General features: G+C 55.9%; 1 protein-coding gene across 8 annotated transcripts in view; it reads left to right on the forward strand.

Moving 5' to 3' along the window:
• The window catches only part of LRP5 (LDL receptor related protein 5), a 109,050-nt gene that overhangs the window by 51,002 nt on the left and 34,330 nt on the right, over positions 1 to 23,718 (forward strand). For all 8 annotated transcript variants that reach the window (XR_003429518.1, XR_003429516.1, XR_003429517.1 and 5 more), the window contains exons 6-10: positions 5,908 to 6,304; positions 8,208 to 8,379; positions 18,196 to 18,412; positions 20,185 to 20,474; positions 23,125 to 23,351. Coding sequence is in view for 5 of the 8 variants with exons in the window: in XM_027090822.1 (XP_026946623.1) it covers positions 5,908 to 6,304; positions 8,208 to 8,379; positions 18,196 to 18,412; positions 20,185 to 20,474; positions 23,125 to 23,351 (1,303 nt within the window). In the remaining 3 variants the exon portion in view is untranslated. The remainder of the gene's footprint in view (positions 1 to 5,907; positions 6,305 to 8,207; positions 8,380 to 18,195; positions 18,413 to 20,184; positions 20,475 to 23,124; positions 23,352 to 23,718) is intronic.

Here is a 23,718-nt window from a genome sequence, read left to right on the forward strand (position 1 = left end):
TGGAGAGCACTGAGAGCCCCTCTGTACCTGCTCTCCCTCCTGACGCAGTTTCCCTTAGTATTAGAATTGATTTCTAATATTGTAAAAGTCACACGTATTTCCCATGCAGGGGTTGACACACCGCCACCCACGGGCCAGATTGCTCGCTGCCCATTTTGGGGCAGCCGCGGGCTAAGTTTCGTTCTTACATTTTTACATGGTTGAAAGAACATCACGAGAAGAGTGTTTTGTGACCTGGGAAAATGAGAGGACCTTCAGATGTCAGTGTCCACGGAGGACATTTTCTTTGCACACCTTTGCTGACCCGTCGTCTGTGGCAGCTTTCAAGCGGCCGCGGTGGAGCCGAGGGGTTGAGAGAAGTGGCCGTGGCCTTGCAGAGCCGGGAGCGTCTGCCACCTGGCCCTTGACAGAAAGCACACAGACCCCTGCTGGAGACCGGAAGGCCGGCTGGAATGGTCCAGAGATAGCACTGCGGGTGTTCACCTGGGTTTCCTGCTGGCCTCTGTTCCAGGTGGCTCTCTGTGTGTCTTGTGGCGGGGCTCCTGCTACAAGCACGAGCTTCCATTTGCACGAGGCTTCCTTGCAGACAGCGGTGGGCTCAGAGCTGCCCCGGCGTCCTGCGGGCAGAAGGTATTCAGGGAAGAGTCGTGGCCTGCGGGACCACTCAAACCCTCGGGGGGCACCCAGCCTCCGAACTCAGACCAGACCCCACGGGGAGGGGGCGGTCGATGGTCAGCCCCACTCCTGCCCACAGGGCTGCAGAGCGGCCCCTGTGCCCTCCGGCCTCCACGCTGCTGCCCATGCCAACCCTTCTGTCTGGAGTTCCTGCCCTTGAACCCATCCTTCTATGGAGACTGTCCCCTTACCCTCTGTTCTGCACCTGTTGGGAGCTGAATCGTGCGTGTGTCCCCCCCACCCCCGCCAAATACACACAGTGAAATCCCCACCCCGGAGCCTGTGGATGGGACCTAACTTGGAAGTAGTGTCTTTGCAGTTGTAACCAAGTTAAGATGAGGTCATGCTGGATTGGGATGGGCCCTAAACCCAGTGACTGGTCATCTTATAAGAGGGAGATTTAGACACAGACACGCAGGGGAGGAGGTCACGTAAAGATGGAGGCAGAGATTGGAGGGATCTAGTCACAAACCAAGGAACATCAGGGATCGCTGGCAACCATCAGAAGCCGGGAGGAGCGAGGAAGGATGCTCCCCAGAGCCTTCCACGAGAGCGCGGCCCTGCCAGCACCTTGGGTTTTGACTTCTACCTCCAGGACTGTGAGAGAATCAGTCTCTGCTGATCCGAGCCACCCGGTTGGTGGGGATGTTACAGCAGCCCTTCTCTGTGTCCCCTCGTTTGTGCGATCCCGGGCCTGGCACAGGGACGGTGCCCCAGAACGGACGGTGGCTTGGTCTGAATGGATGTTGGCAGGGAGGGAGGCTGTTGAGCTGGACGTGTCCGTGGCATTGGGCCCTCTGTCCAGTCTGCTTTTCTGTTTTGAGGCGAACGTACTGCCAGGAAGGCGGTGCCCTGGCCTGGCCTGTGCCCCGTGCCCTGCGCTTGGCTCCGAGGCACGGATGCCCCCGCTCCTTCCTGCCTGCGTGCAGGGGGAGGGGCAGAGGTCAGGAGCCTGCCCAGACGAGGCTCCAGGGACCTCTGCGCAGCCAGGAGGGAAGGTTTCACTTTCTCTGGCAGCTCTGTGGGGCAGGCTGTTTGTTTAAACAACCCCAGAGGAAACCATTTGGCCAAACTGTTAGTTTCTAAACAGTTTACTTCCCTGGTGTTTAAACGAACTCCTCCCCAGGCTCTGTGTCTGGTCCCAGGGAGGGGGTTGGCCTCTCTTCTTCCGGGCCGGCACAGCGCCCTGCGCCTACCCCAGGGGGCCCGAAGCAGGCTGCCGCTCACACCTCCCTACAAACGACCCTGGAGGTTGCCCTGATGAGCATCTGTCAAGGAAGGGGCCCAGGCCCGTGGTCCTCTCTTCACAGCTGCCCCCGCTGGCCTGGCCCTGGATGGCGTGCCCCACGCCTCTGTGCTGGGCACCGCCTGCTCAGACCTTCAGGCAGACGGGCCGGGCCGCCGCTCTTTCCTGGGGGTCCTGTTCTCTGCATTTTTCTCGGCAAAACTCAGGTAAAAACCTCAAAGGCTCTGCAGCCCAAGGGTGTCGGAGACACCTCCCCCGCCCCAGCCTTGGAGTCAATTAACACCTACAGATTTATCCCAGAGTTTAATTACTGCCTCAGCCACAGAGACTTAATCCTGAGGAATGCTGAAAATGGGGTTCCCTGATGGCGGGGTGTGCTTGAGGCTTTGTACTGACCTGGTTACCAGAGGACTGGCGCCAGGCACACTTCGCCCCTGGTGGCTCTGTGCCCACGGGGACAGGCTGCTGGAATCTGCTGCATGGTCACAGCCACATGGAGCCCAGAGGCTCTTGCAGCTGGAGGCCAGTCTCCCGCCACCAGTCTCAGCCGGCCCCCTTCACAGGTGCCCGTGACCCCAGCTTTCCTTCCCAGCACTGATTCGTTAATGGTCTTGCTCACTGAAGGTCTCTGCCTTGTGACCCCAGGAGCACCGTGGGGGCAATTCCCGCATCTTTTGTGTCCACCCCGAGCCCCAGCACCTGGTCCGGGACCTGGCCTAGTGTAGCTGCCCACAAAGAGACCGGGGGGGTGAGCGAGCCTGCTGGGCCGGCGCATCGATCTTGGGCTTCCTGCGTGTACCAGCTCCGGGGATTGAAGTGTTTCGTGGTACCTTGCTGCCGTGTGTCCTTGGGCGGGGAGCTTAACCTCTCTCTGCGTCGGGTTCCTCCTCAGGAAAATGGGGCGTGATCACACCTCAGAGATTGGTGTGAGGACTGTGCTATTTCAGGTGATTGTGTCTGGAGGATCATGGGAACAGGGACGGGTGAAACAGGCTGGAAATATGTTTGGCGACCAAGCGTCTGGTTCCATCGGGACCCAGCATTTTCTGGGGAGCTCCCTCCCCCAGCCTCCACGGTGGCAGATTAAGGCAGAGCCCTCCGTAGAGTTTGGTTTATGGTCCCCTTGATGTCAGAGCTAAATGGGGACGCAGACACCATCAGGTTGGGCTGATTCTTCACTATAAATGAAGAAACTAAGGCCCAGAGAGGGTTAGGGACCTGCTCAGCATCACACAGCAGGGGCAGGGCCAGGAGGTTTCTGCCCTGAATTCTCCCTGCTTGTCCTAGGATGTTAGCACCTGTTCTGGGCATGGCCCCGTGCTGGGGGCTGCAGAGCACAGAGGGGCAATGTGCCAGAATCCCTGTGAGCCAGTAAGGGCGGTGCGCAAGCAGAGGGGCAGGAGGCATGTATGTGTGGTCAGTCCATCCACTTGGAGGGGAGGGAGGAGCAGCTTCCTGGAGGAGGAGGAGGCCTGCGACCTGGCCCTTGAAAAACGGGTCTGATGTCACTAGAACATTTTGGGAATGGAGCCCAGCAGAAGACGATCGGTTGAAATGCAGAATTCCCCTCCCCTCCCTCCAGCACATACCAAACCAGAACTTGCATGGACACCTCTAACGAAATCTGAGTTTGGATCTGGGACGTTTCCGACGTAGCCGGGCACCTTGGGCACCTCCCTTTCCCCCCCATCTGCCCCAGTTTCCCCAGCACTGGGCTCGTGAAGCCAGGCTGTCCGTGCGCGCCCTCTAGCGGGAGGATCGGGTTATGAACTCTGGGCCTGAGAGCAGCACAGTCCGGATGGGGTTCCTGCCCGTAATTGAAATGCAGGGCAGGGGGCCCCAGAACCCCTGTAAAACGCTGGGTTCCGAGGGCTCCACCCCTGTGACAAAAAGCCGGTCAGTTGTTCGAGGGCTGCGGCTGGACCAGGCATGAGGAGACCAGGCAGTCGGCTGCAGAACCCAGGCCTGGGGGCCTCGGCATAAGGAGGATGCTGGGCTGCCCCCATCCCTCACAGCTGTGTAACTTCAGGTGGGTCCTTCCCCATTCTGCGCCTTTCGTCAAACCAGGCAAGTGGCCCCCGGGTGCCAGAGGTGTCTGTGAGCCTAATCTTCCTGCTTCAAGGAAGCAGGAGCCTTAAGAACAGAAAGGTCCAGAATGAGTGCGTGGACTGTGACCCAGCTCTGGGGGAGGGGCCACACCCTGACCCCAGCAGCCTCCGGAGGTGTCCGAGTCACGGCTGGCCAGCACCCCTGGGGTCCCTGAGTCCATGTGAGGCTCCAGGTAGTAGCACGTGAGGCTACTTCTGCTGGGAGTTCTGATGAGTCCAGGGAGGATCCAGGGCAGAGTCAGATGTGTTTTGTTTAGGGCAAGTTATGCTCAGAGACCGAGACTGTCTTTGCCAATAATTTATCTAACACAGGTTCGCTGTGGGAATTAGGATTTATAATATTAATGATAATAGTTCACAAGCCAATACCATATGGGATAATGTCTCTTAATAAGTCAATAAAGAAATAATATACTCCAAACCAATTACATTATTGTTCCAGGCAAAGGGAAAGTGAAGGATGTCAAGTCCAAATGTAGTTGAGGTGTAGCTTTCTACGAGTTGGCTCTCCGTCGTCAGTCCGTCCAACTAAAAGCTGGGTGTTGGGCTTCCCTGGTGGCGCAGTGGTTGAGAGTCCGCCTGCCATTGCAGGGACACAGGTTCGTGCCCCGGTCCGGGAAGATACCACATGCTGCGAAGCGGCTGGGCCCTTGAGCCATGGCCACTGAGCCTGCGCGTCCGGAGCCTGTGCTCCGCAACGGGAGAGGCCACAACAGTGAGAGGCCCGCGTACCACAAAAAATAATAAAAAAAAAAAGCTGGGTGTTGGTTGCCAGCTCAGGTCCCTTGCTGCCGGGGCACGTAGCTAGCAGGTGACAGCACTGGTGACGGCGGTCCAGGTGGGCTGCTCTGAAGGTCGTCACTCCAGGGGCCCTTCCGTGGCTGTACCACTGCCTACGAGGAGGCGCCTCACCAGGGCAGGAACAGCTGTCTTCTCTCTTCCTGAGGCTGTTGTGCGCTCTCACAGCACCGCCGACCAGGAGTGGCCTGTCCACGGCAGGAGCTCAGCCAGGAGTCACCTTGCCCAGTCCTCACAGACCCTTGGTATTTAAAGCCTCAATGTCCATTGCGTCATTGTCCTTATCGAGAAGCCCCAGTGGAGCCCGTCGCCAGCTGAGTGTATCGACAAGGACATGTCGATGACGTCACCCTGGCACAGCTTCCTCCACGTAAACAGATTCACCTTTAAATAAAAACAACTTCACTTAAGTCGTAAACAAGCAGATTGGAAATCACAACAAACCAATACACAACAGTACGCAATACTCCTGGGGGGACAAAGGGGGAGATGGGGCACCTGCCCCCAGGGCGCTCACCCCTGTGGGTGAGACGGCCACCTGGGAGCCATGGACCTGTGATGACGTGTATGGTCGTGGGACCTGAAGCTGCCTTGCCGGATGGGCGTGGGGAGGCAGGGTGGGCTTCAGGGAAGAGGTGGCATTTGAGTCCAGTTGGGGCTTGGAGGAGTATGGTGGGCGAGTGGGGCCTGGAACCCAGGGCCCAGGCGGGACTGGTAGTTGGGGCTGGTTTGTGGCCAGGAGAGGGGCTTGCAGGGGAGAAGGGGGACTGAGCGTGAGGCAGCTCTTACACAGTGATTGAAGCCAGACGACCGTGTGGCTTTTGGCTGGCTGCTTAACCTCTCTGTGCCTCCATTGTCTCATCTGTGAGATGATGATACAAATAGCGCCAGCCTCACGGATCTCTCCTGAGGATGAACTAGTGGCTGTGTAGGAAGATCTCGGCGAACGTCACCTAACATTACTTGTCCTTGCCAGGAAGCCCCCGGAACCTGGCTGAGCCCCTCTCCTGCCACGCCCACTGCAGGCCCGGTCTCCTGTCCTGCCGCCGGCCTCTGACCCCACTGCTCGTGTGTCCACAGGGGCCGAGGAGGTGCTGCTACTGGCCCGGCGGACGGACCTGCGGAGGATCTCGCTGGACACGCCGGACTTCACAGACATCGTGCTGCAGGTGGACGACATCCGGCATGCCATCGCCATCGACTACGACCCGCTGGAGGGCTATGTGTACTGGACGGACGACGAGGTGCGTGCCATCCGCAGGGCGTACCTGGACGGGTCGGGGGCACAGACGCTGGTCAACACCGAGATCAACGACCCCGACGGCATTGCAGTCGACTGGGTGGCCCGCAACCTCTATTGGACGGACACGGGCACCGACCGCATCGAGGTGACGCGCCTCAACGGCACCTCCCGCAAGATCCTGGTGTCCGAGGACCTGGACGAGCCCCGCGCCATCGTGCTGCACCCCGTGATGGGGTAAGGCTGGAGGCGGGCGCGGGGGGCCAGGCTGCGGGGGGCCGGTGGTCCTGGGGCTTTCTTCCCACGTCAGGATGAAGCAGATGGCTGGGCCCTGCTCCCAGAGTCCTGGTTCAGGAGAACTGGCCTTTCTAACAAGCTCCCAGGTGATGGGCTGATCTGGGGACCAGACTTTGAGAAGCTCTGACACAGAACTTGGTTACCTTTATAGAAAACCCTGGAGACCTTGGGTAAGTCACTTTTCCCCCTGGGCTTCAATCTCCTCACCTGTAAGATGGAGCCCTCCACTGGGGTGATTTCTGGTTTAATAATGGTAACAAGAGTGGTGGCCACTGCAACAGTTACTGCACACGTGCCAGATCTCTGCCAGGCACGTTCCACGTACCAAGCACATTTTTCTCCTCCTCTCGCCCCGTGGGGTAGGTACAGTTGTACAGAGGAGGAAGCTGAAGCCCAGAGAGGTTAAGTGACTTGCCCAAGGTCACACAGCTGGGAGGTGGGGATTGGACCTAATAGTCTGGTTCCAACTTTGCAATTTAGGATTCTGTGAATCTGGTCAATCAGTGTAGGAGCCTTTCTGAGACCCTCAGCTGCTCAGAGGGTAGCAGCTGAGTGCCTTCCTGGGACCCCATGACCAAGAACACGAAACTGGCAGGCCCCAAGAGGGGAGGAGCGCTGGGACCTCTTGGGGGCTGGGGCTGCAGGGGAAGGCCCCCGCCCTCAGTGCGGGATGTGGGCCCACGTCCTGGGGATGGCCTGGAGGGGCTGGGAGGGCAGCCCTGGAAGGCACCTGGTCCCGGGAAGGTCCCTAGGGGGAGAGACTGAGCTGCATTGACTGTAACTGTGCCCACGAGGCACGTGCCCTATCGGAGTGCCCACAAGGCATCAGGTGCTTCTCCCATTGCCCCAGGGCTGAGGCTCAGTGTGAGGCGACCCCGCAAGGTGCCTGCTGTGTGTGGGGGGCAGGGGTTGCAGCCCCTCTGCCCAGGGAGCCTGTACTCTGGTCCCCGCCCCGGGGCTTTCAGACGTGCTCTTGCTGTGGAGCCGCCTCTGTCTATAGAAGCCCAGCGGCACAGCCCTCGGAGGCGGGTCACGGGGCTGTGGCTGGACAGGCCCAGGGCTCGAGCAGCACCGCGGAGCCTGGGGGGGAGTGGACAGACAGAGGCTGCTCTGTGTGCTGTCGAGGGGCAGGGCCGTCCCCCTGGGAGGGGGGTGGGGGTGAGAAGCGGGCCCCCGGGGTCTGAGGGCCAGGCAGGCAGGAGCTCGTGGCCAGCTCCCGTGTTGAGATGCGGGCTCTGGGTTCGGGAGATGGGGACCTGCTCCCACTCTGCCACCGATGAACTCTGTCAAGTCACCCCCCTCTGTGGGCATTACCTGTGAAGTGGGGGTGGGGTCCCCCCTGGCCTCGAGTGTGAGGACCTCAGGAAACGGGGTCGGGTCAAGTATAAGATCACAGGGTTCAGGGGCGGGAGAGGAGAGGCCGCCAGCCCGGAAGGGCGCTGTGCTCAGGGCCCAGCTCTGGCCGCTTTCTCTGGGCTGAGCCCCCCCACCCCGGAGGACCCCCAGCGCCCCACGGGATGTCGCTTTGCTTCTCGGGGCCGCAGAGAGCGCGTTGCCTGCTTTGCTTTGCACGTGGGAGCCCTTCAGCTACTCGAAGGAGGTTCCACTCTGCCTCTTCCTCCCCCTGGGAGCTCAGCCCCTCCCTCCCCGGGGTCCCTTGACAGGGCGTCTGCTGTTTTGAGTCCTAGCGCCCCGTGTAGTTAAGCCCCTGCTGTCCCCGTGGAGCCCCTGGTCCTGCACACGGGCTCGGGCGTGGTGGGTGGGTGGGTGCTGTTCTCAGTCCTAGGGGTGCAGCCTGGATGGGACAGATGGGCAATGTCACGGACATGTACTTCTTCTCCAGCCTCATGTACTGGACAGACTGGGGGGAGAACCCCAAAATCGAGTGTGCCAACCTGGACGGGCAGGAGCGGCGCGTCCTGGTCAACACCTCCCTGGGCTGGCCCAATGGCTTGGCTCTGGACCTGCAGGAGGGGAAGCTGTACTGGGGAGATGCCAAGACGGACAAAATCGAGGTGAGTCATCCTCGTTGGTCCACGGAGCTGCTCAGCGCAAGTGGAGGCGCAGTGCTGCAGCCGTCGAGCCCTGATCTTTATGCAGAGGCTGGCCTGGCCACCCCTGCAGCCCGTCATACGTGTCAGGTGGGCAGCAGATAGATGCCTGTGCTATGCTATTTGGCCAAATAGAATCCTTGAAGAAATAACTTACTGTGATGTGTTTCTGACATACGGAAGGTATGTAGCTGAGTTAACAGCACCATAGGGTGTATATGGTTATGTAAGATGTTATCACCGGGGACTTCCCTGGCGGTACAGTGGTTAAGACTCCGCCCTTCCATTGCAGGGGGCGCAGGTTCAGTCCCTGGTCAGGGAACTAAGATTCTGCATGCTGCGCGGTGTAGCCAAAAAAAAAAAAAAAAAAAAGATGTTATTAAGGGGGAAACCGGGACAGGGTACGGAGGAACCCTCTGAACTCCGTGTGCAACTTCCTATTTCAAAATACAAAGTCATAATAAAAGAAAGAAATAACACATACCCACCACCCAGCCTAAGAAGTGAAACATAATGTAGCTGATGCCAGAGGGGACCACTCTCCTAAGTTTGACGATTCGTTCCCAAGCATTAAAAGACATTTACTATGTGGACGTCACGCGGAACAGCACGCAGTCTTGTGTGATCTTACATGATTAAAGTGGTGCTCTGTACGCGTTCTTTAGCATCTTGCGTTTTGCTCAGGGGTGCGTTGTTTGCGGTGCTCTTGACCATACGGTAGTTAAATTGGTCCCTGACGTTGGTGCCTCTCCTCGGCTGGATGCCTCCCTCGCTTCCGGTAGCTTCTGGATAATCCTCGTCAGCTCTGGTCACATCACTGCTCGTTGATATCACCACCTGGGGGTCACCTTCGCTCTTCTCACGGCTCCATGGGGAGACCCCCACCAGGCAGCTTGCAGGGGGAAGGCGGGAGCGAGACTATGACCGTGCGTCTGTGTCGCGGGGTTTCAAGCCACGCTTCTGAGCAGGAACGCGAAGGGGACTCGGGGCTGGGCAGATCCCTCTCCCACGCAAACCCAAGGAGCTGCAGTTGGCACCATTTCCTGTTGGAGTTCCCTATAAACTGTCACTTTTGAAAGGATCTTGTTTGAAGACACTTGTCTCTCTAGCCTCTGAGCCTGAAGGCGAGACCCCTGTTTCCTGCGGCGTGGCCACGCCCACCGTGTCCGTAGCCACGCCCACCCCGGGAGTGGGTTGGGGATGCACGTGTCCAGCTGACACTGCCAGACGCGCTACAGGCATCGCTCGGTTTACTCCCACAGCAGTGGGTTGGTTGGGGTGGGTTTTTTTGGTAAAATAAACATAAAATTGACCATTTTAACCATTTTAAAGTGTACAACTCAGTGGCATCTAGTACATTCACAGTGGTGTCCAACCATCAGCACTCTCTAGTTCAGGAACATTTTCATCACCCAAACCCCATAACCTGTTAAGCAGTTGGCCCCCAGTCTCCGCTCTTCACCCCTCTGCCCTGGCAACCACTAATCTCCCATCTGTCACTATGGCTTTGCCTGCTCTGGACATTTCATGTGAGTGGAATCATACGATCAGTGGTCTTTTGTGTCTGGCCTCACGCAGCAGAATGTTTGCAGGGTTCATCCATGTGGCAGCGTGTGTCTGTACTTCATTCCTTCTCCATTGTATGGAGAGACCACATTTTGTTCATCCGTTCATCTGTTGGTGGACATGTAGGTTGTTTCCACCTTTGGGGGATCGTGCATAATACTGTTATGAGCATTTGTCTGCAAGTTTTTATTTGAGCATCTGTTTCTAATTCTTTGGGGCACGTACCTAGGAGTGGAATTGCTGGGGCATATGCTAGGTTTATCTTTAACTTACCGAGGAACCGTCAGGCTGTCTTCCACAGTCTGCACCATTCTACATTCTCACTAGCAGTGTGCGAGTGCTCTGATGTCAACATATCCTCACTGACACTTGTAAAATTCTCCTCTTATCATGGCCATCCCCACGGGTGTGCTGTGGTGTCTGGTGGTTTTGATTTGCATTTTCCTGAGGACGAGTGATGTTGAGCATCTTTCCATGTGCCTGTCCCACAATAGTGTTTTGAGGTATGTGGCATCGTCCCCACGTGTGGATGAGGCACTGAGGCCCAGGGGACAGTAACCTGCTCAGGGTCATGCAGCAAGTAGGTGCTTTTTGATTTTCTGCTTTCAGAGTCAATCCACAGACAGAGCCTGAAGCGTCAGGCTACTGTACGCAATATAAACGTTATCTGCCGTGGTTATGGAACAGTGGGATGGACCAAAGTTAGGAGCGGACAGGTGGGGAAGAGCTTCAGGGGTAACCAACAGAGGCCCTAAAACGCTGACATCATGGTAACAGGAGGATGGGGGAGGGGCGTGGCATAAGTGACAAAAGTTGTTGCCGGCAGAGTACGCGGTGGCTGGTACGGACGAACCGGGAACATGCGCCACAGGCGTATCACCTGTTGATTTGGAGCCAATCACCAGGAGGCCCCAAAAGAGAGACAGAAGAATTGGAAGTGTTTGGGATTCTTTAATCCAACAAACTTGGGAAACGTGCGGAGGCTTTCCTGCCTCACTTCTCTCTTTGGAGCCTCTAATACACTTTGATAAGCAGACCTCCCACGGGGGACTAAACTGCGTAAGTGTTCTCAAACTACACAATCTACGGCCCCCTTTCTTTCCGTGCTGCGGCTCCAGTGGCACACACTTTGGGAACGCTGACCTAGGCCTCCTGCCCACACGTCCAGAGCTGACCCCGGCTTCGGGGTTAGTGCTGGACTCTCCCTCCGCCCCTGCCGCAGGGAAGCCACTGACATGGACGGACATAGAGGTGGTTCTCTGTGTGAACTCCAAGGGTGGGAAGCGCCCTGATGAATCGCAGGTGCATTAGGTCATGGCAGCTTCTTGGAGTCAAGCCTGGAGCCCAGGGCAGACCCTTCTGGCATTCTTTTCAGTGGTGAAATGCCCCAGGGTGAGCTTCTTGGAGGTGGCCCGAGCATGCCTGGGGACTTGCCCATGTGTTCCTGCTGTGGACACCCTCCCCCTACTCTCGGGCCTCAGGGTTTGCTGCTGAACACCCAGTGGGCATCAGCTCTGCTCCAGGTGCTGGGTCACCTTGGTAAATACGCCCAACAGATGCTCCTCTGGTACATGTTACATGAACCTTGGGATCAGGCCACCAGCCCAGGTGCAGAAGCCCCTGCTGGGGTCACGGTGGATTCTATGGGCTTCGGGGGAATAGCCGAGGGCAAGGGGCCATGTCTCCTTTCCTGAGGACTCAGTCGGACTCCAGGCCGGGGGACGGTCAGGGGAGGGCTCTTCCAGGTCAGCACAGCGACGGGACACGCTTCCAGCAGTGGTCACGTCTCTAAGATATTATGCCTGAGACAGATGCTAAGGAGCCTGAGCGTGTTTCTTGGGCATATCTTGCCGGGTTGCTTTGGACGGGAGAAGGGATTCTGTTCCGCGTGGTTGGGCGCGTGGCCTGGCTCCGAGCGCGGGCGCCGGCAGGAAGGAGCTCCACGTGGTGTCCACCCTTTGAAGATGCATCAGTCAGGTTCCCGCTTCGCCCGCCCGTCCCGAAAATGACTTCCCAGGGCAGCTGTGGCTGATACCCCGACAAGCTGGGAGGAGAACAAAGGTCTAGAGGGCCGAGTCCACGAAGTGGGGATTCCTCTGGACGGCGGTCCTGGCACATAGATGGATTTGTGCAACCGAGTCCAGGCTGCGGGCAGGGCCACGCCGCCCTCCAGGTGGGCCTCCTGCCGCCTTGCCTGTGACGGCGTCCTGGACGGCGGTTTCAGGCCAGCCTCCGGTCGGCAGCCCCTCGGGGGATTAGCTCGGGGTGGCTCCCCGTCTGGGGGTGGGGGTGGGCCCGGGGCCGGCTCACTCTGGGAGGCAGCCCTGAGGTCCCCTCCCCGTCCTCAGGGACCAGGGATGGACCGCCAGGGCAATCCCGACATGCACAGGTTGGAGCCGTGTGGGGTGGACATGGGTGTAGCCCCCGCCTCTTTCTGCATCCACAGAGCTGCCTCTCTGCTCCCTGCTTTCCTACCCTCTTGGGCTGGGGGTTCCCTGGGACACCTCCTTAACCCCCTTCCTGAGTCTAGAGCCCTTGGGGTTAGAGGTTCCTGCCCACAGGTGCTTAGACTTTCCCGTGGCTCCAGCCGCATCCTCAGGACCCAGCCTCTCGCCCTTTGCTTGCATGTTTACCCCTCCCCCTCCCTGCCCAGCTAGGCTCCCAACCCAAGAGCGTGTCCTCTCCTCCTCCACCCTGCCACAGCTCTTCGGCCTTGTGTCACAAGGTTCAACTTTATTGGTAAAAGTAACTCGGACTCACTGTCTCCCTCTTCTGTCTCTAACTGATGGCCCCTCGGGCCCTGCACTTCCCTCTTCTCCCTCTGACCAGCTTCTTGGCAGGTGCCGGGCCCGTGACAGCCCAGCGTGGGTCCTCTCCCAAGCAGATTCTTCCATCCGGAGCTCTTTCCTGAGCCCACGTGCCCAGCTGCCCCCGGCCCTCTCCCTCGGAAGCCTGAGTCGCCTCCCGCCACACGCCACGGTCTCACGTATGGGAGCAGCTCACCTCATCCACGCACTTGGCCACACGGTGTAGGGTCTTCCTTTCCAAAACAGCAACATCCTGGTTCCGGCCTGGAGGCTGCCTCTCCCAGCCAGAGGCTGTAAGGCCTTCCACATCTATGCAGGGCTTGTGCTCTCACTTAGCTATGGAGTCATCATCGTCATCATCTTTTCACTTGTTTGTGAGCGGCCATGTCTCCCAAAGCAGGTGGGAGCTCTCTGGGCTTGAACTGGGGTCTCTGTGCTGATCCCCTGGCAGGGAGTCAGGACACACCGGGTCTGCATCAGAAGCGACCTCTCCCTCTTAGTCCTTCCCCCACTCTCTCTGTCCCCCACTTCCCCTCACCGGCCCGTCCTTGCATCCTCCTTCCCCACAGCTGCCTGTCGGATCGTCCCTGAGTGGAACTCCTGTCCTGTCGTAGCTCGCGCTGCCTCTTTCCCTCAACCCCGCTCCCCGCCCCTGGGCAAGCATCTGTTCATCCTGCAGCACTCACTGAATGTCACCTCGTGCTGGAAAAGCAGCACGGGACAGACCCATGCCCTGGTGGGGTCAGTGTTCTAGAAGGGGAGATATAGACAGCAGTGACCGGGACAACCGCAGCCCGTCAGGTGGTCAGTGTTCTAGAGGGACGCCGAGCAGAGAGGATGGGGGCCCAGGGGGCAGGGGTGCGGGTCGTTCAAGCTCCCCTGACAGCACCCTAGCTGCTTCTCCAGCCGCGTTGGTTCTGAAGCCCTGCCTTCTCCTCTCACTGACTTGTGTATATCCTGTCTATTTCCTTCTGTTTCTAGAGTAGCGGGAGGAACGGTGCCCGTTATTAATCCCGAAATAGGCAAAGCGTTTAAACACCCTTGTGCTCACACAGTGATCAGGCAGGTCCCTGGATGGCGGTTTTAGCCATTCCTGGGTAAGAGCAGGCTCGGGCCTTGCCCTTTGCGGACTGGAGCTGTCTTTCTAAAGCTTCCTCCCCAGCTGTTTCCCCGCCCCGAGGATGGAGGAAGAAGTTTTGCAGGCCGACCCATGGTCCAGGCTGTTTGGCCCGTCTCTGGGGCAGGAAGTGTCACCTGTGTGTGGCTTGCCTTGTACTCATTGGAGGCCCCGGGGGTCACTTGGGCTCTCTGCAGCCCCCCCCCCCCCGATGTCTTCCTCGGCCAGGACCACGGGGAGGTTGTGTCCCTCGCAGCCGCCATCTGCTGGTGGCCGTCTACTGTCAGGGTAGACATTCATGGGGAGTACCCGGTGGGGAGTGACACACCCGGTGGAGCAGGCGGGCCAAGGATGAATCACAGCCTGAGAAGTTAAAAATACATCCGTCCCCCTGTTCCTGACATTTCCTGAGTCGATGGAGGTGACTTCCAGCACGAACAGAATAAACACTCATCGCAAGAGTGACGGATTGGCTATGTGTCCGGGTCCATGAGCCCTGGGGGAGAAGGGTGCAGGGCTTCCGGGCAGCGGGGCCACAAGCTGTGCGGGTGTGTAAGATCTCTTTTGTTATGTGAAACAATAACCAGAGCAGTTTTAATTTGGGGCTTTGTGTCTGAGTATAATTGTTCCATCAGAGAGCAGAACTCTTTTTTTCTTTAAACGTGTGCTTTCAAAGGGTTGGTCTTGGGCTCTCACCTCTTTGCACGGCCAAGTCATTAGAAACAGAGGATTCAGTGTAAGGCAGTTGCACCTCAGGTGACTTTTTGGGGTCTACTGTTTTGTGGGTGGCCGTGCAGACCCCGCAGCTGTGGGTTCTGCCTCTTGGAGTACAGCTGAGGGCGGGCTTCTCTGGGGTCTGCCCACCCTTCTGCGCATCGCGCCGCTGTTGATCTGCGGGTCGTGTGATGAGCTGGCCAGGGGATGGATGTGTGCTCTGCTTGCCCTGCCTCTACCCCACTCCAGACCTGGGCTTGGTGTGTGGAGTCAGCCGAGCACAGGAGGGCACAGGAGGCCAAAAGGTCGGACAGCAAGGCTGGCTGGCACTCGGGCGCCTTCGGCACCTGGCTTGACCATTTTGACATAACTTCCTGGAGGTATCTAGTTTCCTCTCCTGAAAATCAAGGGCAGGGGAACTTCTTGAGCAGGGGTTGAAACCCGTGGACCGGAGGCCAGAATGACTATGTTTGTGCCACTTTCAAACGCACGGTGGTTTTTACACTTTTTTTTTTTTTTCCGGCACTGCACAGCATGTGGGATCTGAGTTCTCTGACCAGGGATTGAACCCAGGCCCTCGGCAGCGAAAGCGCAGAGTCCTGACCACTGGATTGCCAGGGAATTCCCTACATTTTTAAGTGATTGAAAACAATCAGAAGAATGGTGTCTCGTGACGTGTGAAAATTATATGAACTTCCAGGTTTTTTGTTTTTAATTTTTGTTGTTTGCACAAATAAAGTTTTATTGGAACACACTCGCGCTTGTTTTAGGCACCCTCGGTGGCTGCTTTATCGCGACAGGGACCTTATGGCCTCAAAGCTGAAGGTATTTACGATCCTTTTCAGAAGCAGCTTGCCAGCCCCTGTCCCCGGCAATCCGCCTCCTGGGCTCTCTCCCGGCTCCCGTGTTATCAGGCGGCCCAGATTCGATTCTGTTCTTTCTGGGCTCCGCTCAGGGCCCAGGAAAGGGGGAGGCCCCCGAGTTGGCCCCAGAGGGAGCCTGGGGACGGGGGGGTTGACACGTGTGCTCCCTGTACGCAGGTCCTACTTGTCTGCTCCAGGATTTGGGAAAGGCCTGGTCCAGCAAGGTTACTTCTACAGATGTGTTGGATTTGGTCAAGGTGTGTTGAAAGCTGGCGTAAAGAGGCCGCTTCGGGACCATTTATTTTCTCAAGCGTTAGAGTCTTGTTGTCCTCCCAAGTTGGAGGGCCTGAGAGGTGTTTCATGGGGTCTGTAATCGTTCAAAGTGGGATGGGGTGAGGGAGGGGCTTCCGAGGCAGAGGGAGGCCCTGCCAGCCCAGAGCCAAGGTTCTGTCCTTGCGGTGGGTGCCGCCAGCCCAGCCCGGGGGGGAGCAGCTCACACCCTCCTCACTTCGTTCTGGGCAACCAGAGGGTGGGGCGAGGGTGTGTGTGGGGACAGAGGTTGGGGGAGGGATTGCTGCTGGCCAGCGGCTGTCTCCCCGCCCCCCCCCATCTGGCCCCTTGTCCTCTGCGGGCTCACTTTCATCCTTCCTAAGCTGGGCAACATGTACTTCCTCCCCTCAGTCAATAGAACATGCACTTATTTATGTCTGGAATTGAGTTGTTAAAGGAAATAAAGAAAATATGGATATAGAGAAGGATGAGAAAAATCTCTTCAAGAGATGCTGTTGGCATTTTGGTTTATAAAAGGTGGCGTCTTTATTTTCCAGATGTGGACGCTCTCTTCATAGCGATCATGTCCTACCTCTACCATTCTGCCCGCCCCCGCCCCCAGCGCCCAGCCCTGGTTATTCTGTGTCAAGGAAGGGGCAGGGGGTTGAGCCCTGCCTCTCACGGGCTGTGTGTTGTTAGAGACACTCTTTTTCTTGCTGTGCGCCTCCTCGGCGGGAATCCCAGGCGAGACCCCTCCCCACGTCTGAGTTCTGTGCGAAGCGTGTGTTCATCGCCTTTATGTCGCCTTCCTCTTGTGGGGCCGAAGCCGGAACCAGCACCTGCTGGTAATCTATCACCTGCCCTGTATGGCTGACCAGTGGGCCAGGCCTGGTGCCCAGAGCTCCGCACGGAGATCCTACAGCCCAAGGTCTACACTCCAGCTCGTGGTACAGGACGTGGTCCCATCCGGTGTTCTCATCTGGGCTGCTCATTGGAGCCACCTGTGGGGAGCTGCTTTCAGGACTCGTACCTGGCCTTCCAGTTTGGTGTAATTGCCCCAGGTTGGGGCCCAGCCACTGTTCTTTGGTTAAGTTCCCAGGGTGACTTTATTTATGTTTTAATATTCATTTATTTATTTGACTGCACCGGGTCTTAGTTGCAACACGCGGAATCTTCATGGTGGCATGCGGGATCTTTAGTTGTGGCTCGCGGGCTCTTAGTTGAGGCATGTGGGATCTAGTTCCCTGACCAGGGATCAAACCCAGGCCCCCTGCGTTGGGAACGTGGAGTCTTAACCGCTGGACCACCAGGGAAGTCCCTCCAGGGTGACTTTAGCTGCGACCCTCAGTTACAGGTGGAGAGGTTGAGGTCCATGTGGGATGCAGAGGGACTTGGCTGTGGGGCAGAGCTGGGGTGGGACCCCTGGCTGTAGGACCCAGAGCTGCCTGCCACTCCTGGTTGGGCCAGCAGTTTTGTCCTGTGCTGTCCAACAACAGAGGACCAAAGTCTTTTCTGCTCAGCACACACCCGATCTGTCTTATGTGTCTGCCACCTGCAAACCTGAAGGTTTGTAGCCTTTCTGATGAGCTGGAAATATAATCCGGCTGCAGGAGACCTGTTGAGACTTGCCTTTAATTCACCATGTCTCTTTCATCCTGGCTTGAGAGCCAGGAGAGTTTGGATGTTACATTTTTATCTTGTTTTTCACATCAGCTCCTACAGGGTCCTCTGTCATCACAACCACATCTTATCCTGATTGTGTGTTTCAGTTGGTTAAGGCGTTTTTATGTTTGATAGTAGTTTTCTCCTCTGTGGCTTTTGTGGTTGATGCTTTTAATCAGTGCTGACTCTTCAAGAAAAAGATTTAACTTTTACATCTCAGAGTAAACAGCCACTAGTGTGTCTGGTGTTGGGAAGCATCTTAGAGCTGTAGGCTCAGACTTAGACCCAGAAGCGTCCTCAGAGTTCACCTGGTGCTGACCGAGCAAGAAATTAGTCCACAGACAAGTGGGAGGCTTTGCCCAGGGCTTGCAGTACGTTGGCTGTCCAGCCTTTTGGAACTGAGCTCCGCATCAAGGGTGTGAACTGGTGCCTCCCCGTCCTACATCTTGGCAGACATTACTAGTCAATGAGCCCATCCCGGGTCGGAGACCCACACCTTGGTATTCCAGGCAGCTACTGCTAGTCGATCAGCAATGGTGAGAGAGAGGACACCTGTTTGTCTTGCCTGCCCCTCTCAGCCCAGCATCCATCCCCAGGTAGGGGAGGCAGTGGGGAAGAGCCCCTGAATGGCCCCATCACTGAAAACATCACTCATCCAGCTGCCCCAGTGAGCCGTGGCTTTGTTAGGTGGCCTCGGCAGGCGCAGACGCTGCTGGGGCCCATCCTGTTCCAGGCAGTTCAGGCCCGTGGCTGGTTCAGCCCTACGTCTGCCATCCTGCAGGTGATCAACATCGACGGGACAAAGAGGCGGACGCTCCTGGAGGACAAGCTCCCACACATTTTCGGGTTCACGCTGCTGGGGGACTTCATCTACTGGACCGACTGGCAGCGGCGCAGCATCGAGCGCGTGCACAAGGTCAAGGCGAGCCGGGACGTCATCATCGACCAGCTGCCCGACCTGATGGGGCTCAAGGCTGTGAATGTGGCCAAGGCCGTCGGTGAGTCGGGTCAGCCTCCAGCCGTGGGTCAGCCATGCCACAGGCTCGTGGCTGCCCTTTTGGTGCACAGGCAGCCCAGTTGGAGGCCAAAGCTGGGGGTGTAAGTGACCGGCTGGGGCACCACTCTGGGGCTGGACAGCACAGGAGATGGTGAGAATATTGGTCCAGGACCAGTGGCATGGGGGTGGGGTATCGACCAGGCATGGTGACTGGGCACTGCTGGCAATAATTGTTCTCACGATGGCTAACACTTGCGGAGCGCCTGCTGTGTGCGAGGCTGTGGCTAAGCGCCTTAGTGCCCAGGGCAGCCCTCTACGTGAATTACGACGTGGCCCTATTTGCGCTGGGGAGAGGGTGGCAAAGCCGTGTAGCTAATGGGTGGCCGAGCTCAGGACTCATGCCCGGGTCTGCCTTGACCTTGTGGCTGGGCTGAGCTGTGATTGTTGTCCAGTGTGACAGGCTGGACCCTCAAGCACACACCTTTTATCTGAAAGCCAGGATCTGCAGAAAGCCCCCTTAACACAAGGATTTGCCTCTTTATAAATATGATTCCCAGTGCAGGTCGACAGGCTACACTGGGGACAGTGGTGTCCAGCTGTGGTGGGAGGACAGATGGGGGGGCGGGACTGTGGGCTCTGTGGCGGCAGGGACCCTGTCCCCAGCTGGGGCCCTGCACCTAACACTGCACCTACACATCAGAGACACTCAGCAACCCTTTGCTGGTGGGAGGGAGGGAGGAAGGACCAGAGAGGCCCCAGTGCTTGCCCATAAGTCTAGTGGGTGAGACACCCCTTAGTTAGCTCTGCTGCCAGGCTGGTGACTACAGTTGAGGTGTTAGAATATGAGGGAGGGCACTTGAGCTTGGAAGTTAGGGAGCAGGTAGGGGTCAGGGTTTGCCCGGCAGAAGGGACAGCTGAGCAAAGGCCTGGAGGTGAGGCCGTGGGCGGAGACCCTGGGGGGATCTAGTGCATCTTGGTCTCTGGGAGAGGCCTTTAGTCACAACCTGCACTCCTGAGACAAGGCGATGGAATCAACACACTTAGTTTACCAGCGCCTTTGAAAACACGTTCCTCATCCACTGTGGAACGTGAGGTCCCCCGGTTAGTGAGTGTCTGAAAAATAAAAAAGAAAACCCTAGAGATAAGAAACATGATATATCCATTGGGTGTGATTTAAAGTTGAGAAATTGGACCCCTCCCTCCCTCTTTCCCTCTCTCTCATGTAGGGATTTACTGGGAAAGATGGGGGAGAGGATTCTTTTTCTAGCTGAAATACTTAACACTAAATTAAAGCCAATTTTAACAGCACTGCAGCAGATGAGTGAGACTAACGGCCTGGCCAAAAATACACGAATGCTAAGTACAGTCTGCTACAATGAGAAAGAGGCGCCTTTGGCCGTCCTGGGTGCATCTGAGTTCGAGGGCACCGAGAGTGCCGGAAACGGGAGGAGGAACTGTCTGGGTGGCGTCTCGGGCTGCGGCCCGGTCAGCAGGCCGGGAGTCCAGGCCCGGCGGGGTGGGGGCGGCAGGGGGTGCGATTGTCCCCAGGTCGCCATGAGGATGGAGGAGTCCAAGTGCGGAGATGCCCTGGGCCCAGAGCCAGCCGTTGTTACGTGCCTTCCCCGTGCCTGGGGAGGCCCTGGGTTTCCATCCACCCACCTGCTGTCCCTGTGTGACGTCTGGCAGAAATGAAGCCTCGTACAACCGTGGAGCCACTGCCTACCCCCTCTTTGCTGGGCCTCTGGCGTCTAGAGCCTGCGTCTTTCCGTCCAGGGACCAACCCGTGTGCAGACAGGAATGGGGGCTGCAGCCACCTGTGCTTCTTCACGCCCCGCGCCGCCAAGTGCGGCTGCCCCATCGGCCTGGAGCTTCTGAGTGACATGAAGACCTGCATCGTCCCCGAGGCCTTCCTCGTGTTCACCAGCCGGGCCGCCATCCACAGGATCTCCCTGGACACCAATAACAACGACGTGGCCATCCCGCTCACGGGCGTCAAGGAGGCCTCTGCCCTGGATTTTGACGTGTCCAACCATCACATCTACTGGACTGACGTCAGCCTAAAGGTACGGCAGCTGGGCGTCCTCCCTGTGCACCTTTCCCGTGAATACCTACCTGGTGATGGTATCGCCTCAGAGGCTGAAAAAAGGTTTTCTTCCTTTTTTTAAAAAAAAAAATTTATTTATTTGGTTGTGTGGGGTCTTAGTTGCGGTAGGCGGCGCCTCAGCTGCAGCTCACGGGCTCCCCAGTTGTGGCACATGGGCTCCTTAGTTGCGGCACGTGGGCTCCTTAGTTGTGGCATATGAACTCCTAGTTGCGGCATGCGGGCTCCTTAGTTGTGGCATACGAACTCCTAGTTGCGGCATGCATGTGGGATCTAGTTCTCCAACCAGGGATTGAACCCGGGCCCCCAGTGTTGGGAACATGGAGTCCCATCCACTGCGCCACCAGGGAAGTCCCTTGTTTTTTTAATGGTTTGTTAAAATTGAAGTTTACTTGCTGTACAATATAAGTTACAGGTGCACAGTAGAGTGAGTCACAATTTTTAAAGGTTATACTCCATTTATAGTTATTATAAAATACTGGCTACATTCCCCGTGTTGTACAATATATCCTTGTAGCTTATTTTATACCTAATAGTTTGTACCTCTTACTCTCCTACCGTGACGTTGCCCCTCCCCTTTCCCTCTCCCCACTGGTAACCACTGTATCCGTGAATCTGCTTCTTTTTTGTTATATTCACTAGTTTGTTGTATTTTTTAGGGTTGCACATATAAGTGATATCGTACAGTATTTGTTTTTCTCTGTCTGAATTATTGCACTTAGCATAATATCCTCCCAGTCCATCCATGTTGTTGCAGGTGGCAACATTTCATTCTTTTTTATGGCTGAGTAGTATTCCCTTGTAGAAAAAGTTTTGGTTTTTTTTTAAAGAACTATAGGGAATTCCCTATAACCACTGGACTGGTGGTCCAGTGGTTAGGACTGGTTAGGACTGCGCACTTCCACTGCAGGGGGCACAGTTTCGATCCTTGGTCGGGGAACTAAGATCCTGCAAGCTACACAGTGCTGCCAAAAAAATAAATAAATTTAAAAAATTAAAAAAAATAAAAGAACTATAATATTTCTCGTAACTCGATTCACACCATTAGAACATTAGTGAACCTGTGTTAATAAATAAGCATGAATGATTACAATGAGCAGGTCCAGTGGACACACAGGTGGCCATTTCTAGAGTGATTGTGTGTCCGTGTATTTTTCGATTCACCCCACCCACTCCCTCACGAGTGCCCACTTACTTAGCAAGCTCTTTCTTTGTTCTGGGTGCTAACATAAACATCCTGGATGAATACAGGAAAGCCTCTTTCATCTTCTAAAGCAGGGTTTGGCATACTGGTCCGTGGACTGGCCTCTGTGTTTTGTCAATAAAGTTTTATTGGGTCACACTGGTGCCCACTTGCTCATGGATCGTCTGCACCTGCTTTTGTGCCACTAGGTTGTGACGGATCCACATGTCCTGTGACACCTGAAATATTTACAGAGAAGGTCTGCTGACCCCTGTTCTAAAGCACCGGACAACCCAAACAGTTTAATCGCCTATCTTTTATTCTACTGTTGGTATTACATGGCTCTTAAAGATTTTTCTGATTTTAAGAGTCACAGGGTTCATTGTAGAAAGAGAGAAAAGTATATTATACAGAAAAGTACAAAGAAGAAAATAAAAACACCTACATCCCCACCATCCCAAGTCAGCCACTGATGTCATTTTACTGTATTTCCTTTGAGTTTTTCCCTATGTTAGTATTTCTCATAATCACAATCATATGCTACGTAGAATCCTGTATCCTGGTTTTTTCCACATCTCATTATAACAGGTATTTTATCAGCCTGTTACAAACTCTTTAACATAATTCTTTAAACGTGTAAAATATTCCTTATCATATATTCCTTATCATACTTAACCGTTCCCTTATTTTATTTATTTTTCTTATTTTGCGGTACGCAGGCCTCTCACTGCTGTGGCCTCTCCCGCTGCGGAGCACAGGCTCCGGACGCGCAGGCTCAGCGGTCATGGCTCACGGGCCCAGCCGCTCCGCGGCACGTGGGATCTTCCCGGACCGGGGCACAAACCCGCGTCCCCTGCATCGGCAGGCGGACTCTCAACCGCTGTGCCACCAGGGAAGCCCCGTTCCCTTATTTTAAATGTTCTTCCAGTTTTTTCCACCTCCAAATGATACCACAGGAACAGGCATCTCTGTGGGTAAAGCCTCTTCTGTGTTTTCATTCCTATGGATAAAGTTTCAGGAGGAAGATTACTGGGTGAAAGGATACAGTGATTTTTTTTTTAAGGTTACAACTATTTTGAAGGGTCATGATACATATGTATATATATATATAATATAGCCTATATATAATGATATATTTTTATAATTATATACTATTATATAAAATATTTTTACATATTTTTATATGAAGTATATAATTTGTATATATTACCAAATTGTTTCTTCTAAAAAGGTTGTATTTTGCTGCTTTTCAAATGTTCCTTCAAAAACTCAAATGTTGGGAAAAACTTATAAAATATAAAAGAAATAAAAAGAATAAAACCTTGAATGTTGGTGATTTGGTCCCAGGTGTGATCAGTAGTTGCTCCAGGAGACATCTGCAGAAACTCTGGTTTCTAACCGTGTCCCTTTCCTCCTCACCTGCTCCCAGACCATCAGCCGGGCCTTCATGAACGGGAGCTCCGTGGAGCACGTGATCGAGTTTGGCCTCGACTACCCGGAAGGCATGGCCGTCGACTGGATGGGCAAGAACCTCTACTGGGCGGACACTGGGACCAATAGGATCGAAGTGGCCCGGCTGGACGGGCAGTTCCGGCAGGTCCTTGTGTGGAGGGATCTGGACAACCCGAGGTCGCTGGCCCTGGACCCCACCAAAGGGTAAGGACCATTTTTGTCCAGCAGGCGTGTCCCCGTCACCTCTCTACACCAGCCAGTGCGTTGATGACCTGAGGCCGCGGCAGACGGCTGCCCACCTGGCGCTCTGCGGTTGGAGCAGTAACGACCGCTACTAGCTTTGAGGTGGCCGGGGCCGGCGGGACCCTTGGAGGTCATCTGGTTCATTTCATAGAGGGGACACTGGGGCCCAGAGCAGCAGGCAGGAAGGGAAGCCTCTGTATCAGGCACCGCATTGGGCACTCCCAGAGGGGTCATCTCATCTGGGCGTCCAGGGGCCCTGCAAGGGGTGGGTGATTTTACAGATGCAGAAACTGAGGCTCAGAGAAGCTCAGTGATTTACTGAAGGTCA

This window comes from Aethalodelphis obliquidens, unplaced genomic scaffold, assembly GCF_003676395.1.
Source record: "Aethalodelphis obliquidens isolate GAN/ISIS:26980383/991018 unplaced genomic scaffold, ASM367639v1 scaffold69, whole genome shotgun sequence".
In the NCBI taxonomy this organism is placed as follows: Eukaryota; Metazoa; Chordata; class Mammalia; order Artiodactyla; family Delphinidae; genus Aethalodelphis; species Aethalodelphis obliquidens.